Source organism: Hyla sarda, chromosome 9 (assembly GCF_029499605.1).
Source record: "Hyla sarda isolate aHylSar1 chromosome 9, aHylSar1.hap1, whole genome shotgun sequence".
Taxonomy (NCBI): domain Eukaryota; kingdom Metazoa; phylum Chordata; class Amphibia; order Anura; family Hylidae; genus Hyla; species Hyla sarda.
Genome location: NC_079197.1, coordinates 167,726,742 through 167,735,534, shown reverse-complemented (window position 1 = coordinate 167,735,534; position 8,793 = coordinate 167,726,742). Strand labels below are relative to the sequence as shown.

Below are 8,793 nucleotides of genomic sequence, written 5' to 3'. Positions count from 1 at the left end.
TCAGATAGCAAATATCCAAATATAGAAACGATGGGCAGCACCCACCATAAGGACGTAGAAAAACTTTTTTCAGTTCAATCTTCACGGTGCGGCATGAAATGAAAGCAGACAGGTATGCAGCATGTCAGTGTAGATAGGTTACAGCTGTTGCGCGTGCGCGCACGCGCAACAGCTGTAACCTATCTACACTGACATGTCGCATGCCTGTCTGTTTATGTCCTTATGGTGAGTGCTGCCCATCTTTACTATATCTGGATATTTGTACCATTTCCACTTATTCTAGCTAATAAATTTGCCCAAAACTCTTCAGAGACCTTGGAAACTTTTCCAATCATTTGAAATTTGGTGTTAAATGACTAAACATTAGGATTCAGTCAGGGGAGGCATGTTAAACACCCCCTGCCGTGGGTACCAAGAGTGCTTGCCCCACTTTCGGTTGTCAATCAATCAAACCAATCAGCTGACATACCCTGACTATTAGGTGAGACACTACAGGTCCAAAGCCAGAGGCTGCACTAGTTTAAGATTCTGACTAAAGCATGTCACCTTCTGAACTCAGTAAGGTGCAATCTTATTGTAAAGACATAAGCCCTGATTTACTATTGTAAACCCGACCGGTTCTGTCAGGTTGTGCGCCAAAATGTGGCGCAGTCCACCACAAATTGTGTCTGTGCCTGAATTTGCGACCAAAAAATTAACAATAAACCCGACCAACTCTCCATATTACTTAAATGGACACTGTAAGATCCAAAATCTTGAGATGTTGTAAAGCATTCAAAACCAATAGGTTTTGCAATTGCTTTCATTAGAAAATTTTCAGTATTTCATACTGAAAAAGCCAGTCAAACAACTGCCCCCCCCCCCTGCCAGCTTGGACACATACTAGTCCTGCTGTGTCCATGCGTCATCACCTATGTCATGGACACACTTCCTTGATTGACAGCTGTGAGCGCATGGAAAAATCCTCCCACTGTCATCTTGTGTCCCGCTACTGTCAGTGAGGACAAGCTGGGAATTGTAGTTTTGCTAATGCTAGGGGAGATGTGAGCAGACAGCATACTGAGGGAGGGGGCGGAGACCTGCACAGTGAGGCCACACCCCCTCCCTTTGAGAGGAATTCAGACTAGTGAGCTAAATTAAAAGTGTAATAAAATAAATAAATAAAGGTGCTTGACACATAAAAATAGATGTACATGGTCAGGATTAGGTACTGAGTGATATATAAAAAAAAATGTTTTGTATGATCTGACGTGTATGCTTAAAAAAAAATGGAAAAGAGGGTGTAGTCTTAGAAAAGGGCGTGCCTCCGACATTTTCGAAAAATACCAACATATTTACTAATGTTTCCACAGAAACATTAGTAAATAGCTCTGGAAAATCCGACAGCTCAGACCAGTTGTATATAAAGCAAAACGTAGGGAAACATTAGTGAATACTGTGTGAAAAATACCTATCAGGGATAAAAACTAAAACAAAAAAACACAAAACTAGGGCCATTGGCTGAATTGAACCCAATATACCAATATTTTAGACTATACAGGTTGATATGAGTGTATGTGTGATGATTTGGATCCACAAAATCAGGGAAAGAGAAAAGTTATAATTGGAATATATAATCCAAAAAGAAGAAGCATTGGCACTGCTGCCGCAATATAAACCCATGTAAATAGTATGAAGCTATTCAGTAAGTGCCATCCACAATAGCTGTTAACGTTCAAGTGGCGCTAACGTCAAAGATACAGTCTGTATATAACGTTTGGTTGTAAAAAATGAAAAAGCGGAGCACTCACCTCTAACAAGCTGCAGCCTGACTTGCAAGGGTACAGGCAGAGTCACACGGGTGACTTCAGGATGGCACGGAAGGGTGGTAGATGATCCAAGGCAGGGGAGCATCTCCTAACCTCTCCTGCCTTGGAACATCTACCTCCCGTCCGTGCCATCCTGAAGGCACCCGTGTGACTCTGCCTGTACCCTTGCAAGTCAGGCTGCAGCTTGTTAGAGGTGAGTGCTCCGCTTTTTTTAATTTCTTACTACCAAAGTGTCATTTGGAATAGTTTGGTTGTACAGCCTCAGGCTTCGGGCCTGTAACTTCAAACAATCATATCTCAGTATACAAACAGGATAGCAAAATAATGTCTTTTATAGGGCCCTTTCTATGTTCTCCTGGTAGGTCTCCTTTGACTGACCTGTTTGGGCAATGAGTATGTAAGATAAGGGACTGACAGGATTCCATACACTTCAGGAGCCAGTCAGACAAGTTCAGCGGCCTGACAATAATAAACCACATAAAAGGCAGGTGGCACATTCCCAGGGAGAGTAGGCTTGGGGGGGAGTAGGGTGGTCTTCTGGAAATCTCATCTGTAGTTCTTAGATCACAGTCCGGGATAAGAGTATCTGTTGGTTGCTTTTTTGTTATTATTTTAACCTACTACAATATTGTTAAGAGTTGGAGATTTACTTGTATGTTTTTCTATGGCCCACAAACAAGGAACAGCCTCTCCGTTCTCCAGAATACACCCCCCAAATTCCAGGTAATGTTTATAAGGAAAACAACATCTTCTATTCCGTAGACCATGAGAACTTGAGATAGAAGACGCATTGTTAACAGAGGACTAAAAGTCTAGACCTTATGGGAGCTTTGGCCTTCACATGACTAAATTGGGGAAGTGAACAGCGAACATGACTAAATTGGGGCGCCGGGAGCTCGTGACGTCATAGCCCTGCCCCTCATGACATCACACCCCACACCCTCAATGCAAGTCCATGGGAGGTGGCGTGATGACTGTCACACCCCCTCCCATAGACTTGCATTGAGGGGGCGGGGATATGACATCACAAGCTCCCGATAGGCTCCAGCGTTCGGAATAATTTGTTCCAAACGCTGAGCAGCAGAGTACCCCTTTAATACTATCCCAACGGAGCAGTATGGCTGCCCCAGGAGCACTGATCAGTCATGGTTTGTTCCTGACACCCCTCTCTGTGAATTCTAGACCTTGAATATAACCAAGGTTGACATATAGGAATAACAGACATTGAAGCCATTCTGCAAAAGGCCATATTCAGGGCCAGTCTTAGAAGGTGGTAAACAAGGACTGGAACCCCAGAAGAAACCTTAGAGCAGAGCATGTAAATGTATACTATCCTGTCTACCAGGCACTTTACCATTACCTCCTCATTGTCCTAGATCACCAGGAATTGACTATTCAATCCTTATCAATGTAGACAGTTTATAGCGGTATTATTTGTGCATTATATGGCAGTTGTATTTGTCCGCTGAAAATATTATGTGGTGAATATAGGCTAGATTTTTTTGTGGGGGGATATTGTATGATAATATTATTTAGGCATTGTATGGTGGTATTAAAGGGGTACTCCGCTCCTAGACATCTTATCCCCTATCCAAAGGATAGGGGATGATAAGATGTCATATTGCCGGGGTCCCGCTGCTGGGGACCCCCTGGATTTACCATGCAGCACCCACCTGTAGCGGCTTCCGGAACCGATGGAGGTCCTCAGGTTAAGTCCATCTCGACCAACGGAACGGAAGATCGTGACGTCATGACTCTGCCCCCGTGTGACGTCACACCCCGCCCCTCAATGCAAGTCTATGGGAGGGGGCGTGACAGCTGTCTACATTCGGGCCATTGAAGTCTATGGGGCTCTTTCCTGTCTGTGTTTTTTAATACATTGACTTCCCATTTTGACAGATTGATGACGTACACGTGCCACTGAGGGCACAATTGTGATGTGAACGAGCACTACGGGTACTGAAAGGCAGATTTGTGTGGGCATTATAGGACCGTATTTAGGCAATACATTTCTGATATGAAGTGGGGGGCCCAAGATTACTAGCTGCCTGGTGCCCCATTTTCTATGACAGGTGGTCATATTACAAGTCTGAGGCTTATCCCTGTCTATAGAGTACTAGGATGATGGAGATGTGGCAAAGCCACGGGGTGTGAAGGTGTAGGTGTATGGAGCAGATGTTGTAGCCCAGGGGCAGGTGTTATTAACCCCTAAATGTTTGTGACGCCAGGGCGTGGTTTACCTGGTAACCACCCGAACGGTAGTACCGCTATCCCAAAGTTAAGCAGAGCTATCCTAAATAGGTTAGCGTTAATGGTAGCCTTACTGAGGTAGACAGATGGAAATAATCTTAACAGCTAGGCCAGGATCCCAGAGAGGTGGCCAGTAACACAGAAGGACCTCACAGCTTGCTGGGACTTGTAGTGACTTTGATAGACTTTAGTTCAGCCACGCAGACTATAATAGAATTGACTTTAGACTTGACTGGACTGTAGGTAGTGACAGCAGACATAGACTTGACTTACTGGAATGTGGCTGTAGGTAGGGTTGAGGTCTCCAGATGTGCTGGACACTAGTTCTGAGACGTCTGGTATTTAATGTTTCTCAGCAGGAGTGATGCTGCAGGTCACCTGCTTAGCTGGTGCTCTCTGGGTAACATATCAGGTGAACACATTATCATGTGACAACTTAAAGGTCCTTAATACACAATATACATAACACTATACATTGGATATGCATTACTTTGGGGGAGACACTGCAGGAGGGCCCCTAGGACACAGAGGGGTTCAACCTGACAGGGCCTAAGTACTGTACGGGACAATATCCCGTACTGGGACGTCACAGGGATAAGGAAGAAATGTCAACAATAGGAAACAAGACTCAAAGCCCACAAACGTGAAGGCTGAGACTAGCAACGTATATACCGCGCCCTATCATTATATGTGTGACACAGACGTTCAGCTCTGTACAAAAATAGCGCAGGATAAGGCGGCGCCCTAGGTTCACACGTGTTGACACAGATATCCGGCCTCACCTACACCTCTAAAATAGACCTTGACGTATGGGCCAGTGCCTGACTGTGATAGGATAGATCACTGTGTACACGTGACCTTACACAGGCCTAAATGCATTATTGATGCCCCTATTGTATTTTATGCAGACATTTACATCCAAGGTGCCCCCCCCCCCTACTTACTTTATAGAAACATATACACCAGCACCACAGAGTGTTTCAGGAGATGAATAGGCTGATCTTATGTGAGTAGGGTTTCTTTCTTGCAAAAAAACATTGTCCATGCCAATTTGCATAATTATATATGTGTGACATCACCGGAAGCTCCGTCCATGTCCAGACACGTCGCGTCACGTACCAGCCCAGTGTTGGCAAATTAACCCCTCAGCCCCCGGAGTGGATTGACAACTCATAGGGACTCTGGGTAAGAGTGGATCATGTGGGCCCGCTAGGGTTACCACCTTTCTTGCCCAAAAATACCTGCCAATTTGCATAAATAATTATATATGCATGACATTACATTACTCTCCTTCCCCGAAGCCTTGTGCCATAATCATTCCAGTTGATTACCCCCAAGCCATACTCTTTTACTCATTTCAATTAATCCCCCCCTGAATGAACCCCATATTATAACCATTCCAATTGATTTATCCCCCCCTCCCACCGATCCCCCTGTGCCATAACCATTTAACCATTTCAATTGATTCCCCCTCCCGTACCATACTCTTTTACTCATTTGAATAGAATTTTTTTTTAAATCAACGGGTGCCAGAAAGTTCTAGAGATTTGTAAATTATTTCTTTATAAAAAAAAAAATCCTTCCAGTACTTATTAGCTGCTGTATACCACAGAGGAAGTTGTGTAGTTCTTTTCAGTCTGACCACAGTGCTCTCTGCTGACACCTATGTCATTGTCTGGAACTGTCCTGAGCAGGAACAAATCCCCATAGCAAACCTCTCCTGCTCTGGACAGTTCTGACATGGACAGTGGTGGCAGCAGAGAGCACTGTGGTCAGACAGAAAAGAATTACACAACTTCCTCTGGAGCATACAGCAGCTGAGAAGTACTGGATGGATTACGATTTTTAAATATACGTCATTTACAAATCTGTAAAACTGTCTGGCACCAGTTGATAAAAAAAATAGTTTTCCACTGGAGTACCCCTTTAAAGAAGTTGTCTAGGGCAGTGTTTTCCAAAAGAGTGTGCCTCCAGCTGTTGCAAAACTACAATTCCCAGCATGCCCAGACAGCCGTTGGCTATACGGGCATCCTGGGAGTTGTAGTTTTGCAACAGCTGGAAGCGCACTGTTTGGAAAACGCTGGTCTAGGGTTAAAAGAATATGGCTGCTGTACCGCTTTGTAATGCTGTTAGTGAGGAGGACAAGGCTAAAGCTATGGTCACATTAGATTTGTGGAGCTAGATGGAAGGTTGTGACACCGGACACCAACAGATTCCGACAGGTCCCATTCACTTTGAATCAGGACCGTCAGGGTTCCTATAAATGTCAGTTATTTTTCATGATTTTGGGGGAGAAAAAAAAACTGACATGATTTTTTTCACCATTTAAAGGGGCACTCCGGTGAAAAGATTTTTTTTTAATCAACTGGTTCCAGAAAGTTATACAGATTTAAAAAAATTACTTCTATTTAAAAATCACAATTATTCCAGTACATATCAGCTGCTGTATGCTCCACTGTACATTCTTTTCTTTTTACATTTCTTTTCTGTCTGAACACAGTGCTCTCTGCTGACACCTCTGTCTCTCTCAGGAACTGTAAAGAGCAGGAGCAAATGCCCCTAGCAAAACTATCCTGCTCTGGACAGTTCCTGAGACAGACAGAAGTGTCAGCAGAGAGCACTGTGGTCAGACAGAAAAGAAATTTAAAAAGAAAAGAACTTCCGGTGGAGCATACAGCAGCTGTTAAGTACTGGAAGGATTAAGCTTTTTAAATAGAAGTAATTTAAAAATCTGTTTAACTTTCTGGCACCAGTTGATTTAAAAAAAAATAAAATAAAATTCACCGGAGTACCCCTTCAAATCAACTGGTGCCAGAAAGTTCTACAGATTTGTCCGACTCTGGACAGTTCCTGACACGGACAGAGGTGTCAGCAGAGAGCACTGTGGCCAGACTGGAAAGAACTACACAACTTCCTCTGGAGCATACACCAGCTGATAAGTACCGGAAGGATTAAGATTTTTATATAGAAGTAATTTCCAAATCTGTAGAACTTTCCGGCACCAGTTGATTTAAAAAAACTTTTTTTTCCCCTCCGGAGTACCCCTTTTAGTCTCAGAGTATTTCACGAGGCAGGAGAAATGATCGTATTTGATGCAGACTGCAAAGAGACATTTTACATAACAATGCAAGGAGGGGGTGGGGGCTAAATTTTAACTTTTCTCAGTACTTTTCTTTGGAGTTATTCGCACCTATTTTGTAGCTTGTTTTTGGTTTGGTGCCAATAAAACTGAAACCCAACATTTCCCTGGAAAAAAATTCTAAATTGCCCTATATGAGGACTTTCTAAAGTCTAGCCCTTTTTTTAGCATATTGTTTTGTACACAAATGATCACTGAGGTCGTATAAATTCGGTTTATTAGGTATTTCCTTCTGCCTCTTCTTCTACCTTGGTGATGTCATCATTATAAATCCAGGGGACAGTTTTCTGTTAAGAAAAAGAAAGAAATAGGTATAAATGTTAATTTTCTGTCACGTATACAGTGGTCCCTCAAGTTACAATATTAATTGGTTCCAGGACGACCATTGTATGTTGAAACCATTGTATGTTGAGACCAGAACTCTATGGAAACCTGGTAATTGGTTCTGAAGCCACCAAAATGTCATCCAAAAATAGGAAAAAGTGAGGATTAAAGAAAAATAAGTAGATACCTAATATAGATAAAGCAAATCCTTACATATAAAAGTAAGAAAGATCTGCTGGGAGCTGTAAATCACTATCTATGTCAGTGTTTCCCAAAAGGGTGCCTCCAGCTGTTGCAAAACTACAACTCCCAGCATGCCCGGACAGCCGAAGGCTGTGAATTGCTGGGAATTGTAGTTTTGCAAAAGCTGGAGGCACCCTCTTTGGGAAACACTGGTTTATGTAGAGGACAGGAGCTTCTTCAGGGTCCTGTACAGTACACGCAATGTCCTAAAAAAAAAAAAAGTAAAATGGAGCCGCCCTCACCTGGTGTGCAAAGGAGCAACTAACCCTGGCACAGGTAAAGAGTACAGAACATGTAATACCTCCCTGTACTATAGGGGGCGCTACCAGACACCAGTCAGTGCATACACTTTAGTAATACAGGTAAAGAGTACAGAACATGTAATACCTCCCTGTACTGTAGGGGGCGCTACCAGACACCAGTCAGTGTATACACTTCAGTAATACAGGTAAAGAGTACAGAACATGTAATACCTCCCTGTACTGTAGGGGGCGCTACCAGACACCAGTCAGTGTATACACTTCAGTAATACAGGTAAAGAGTACAGAGCATGTAATACCTCCCTGTACTGTAGGGGGCGCTACCAGACACCAGTCAGTGCATACACTTCAGTAATACAGGTAAAGAGTACAGAACATGTAATACCTCCCAGTACTGTAGGGGGCGCTACCAGACACCAGTCAGTGTATACACTTCAGTAATACAGGTAAAGAGTACAGAACATGTAATACCTCCCTGTACTGTAGGGGGCGCTACCAGACACCAGTCAGTGTATACACTTCAGTAATACAGGTAAAAAGAGTACAGAACATGTAATACCTCCCTGTACTGTAGGGGGCACTACCAGACACCAGTCAGTGCATACACTTCAGTAATACAGGTAAAGAGTACAGAACATGTAATACCTCCCTGTACTGTAAGGGGCGCTACCAGACACCAGTGAGTGTATGCTCTTCAGTAATACAGGCATTTTACCAGTGAATGTCCATTCTGATTGGTCGGTGCTTCCAGCCATTGACACGTTTCGCA

General features: G+C 43.4%; 1 protein-coding gene across 2 annotated transcripts in view; it reads right to left on the bottom strand.

Moving 5' to 3' along the window:
* Positions 1-7,391: 7,391 nt before the first annotated feature.
* The window catches only part of APOM (apolipoprotein M), a 37,634-nt gene continuing 36,232 nt past the window's right edge, over positions 7,392-8,793 (bottom strand). For both annotated transcript variants that reach the window (XM_056540956.1, XM_056540957.1), the window contains exon 6: positions 7,392-7,484. In XM_056540956.1, coding sequence (XP_056396931.1) covers positions 7,462-7,484 — 23 coding nt within the window. In that variant the 3' untranslated portion in view covers positions 7,392-7,461. The remainder of the gene's footprint in view (positions 7,485-8,793) is intronic.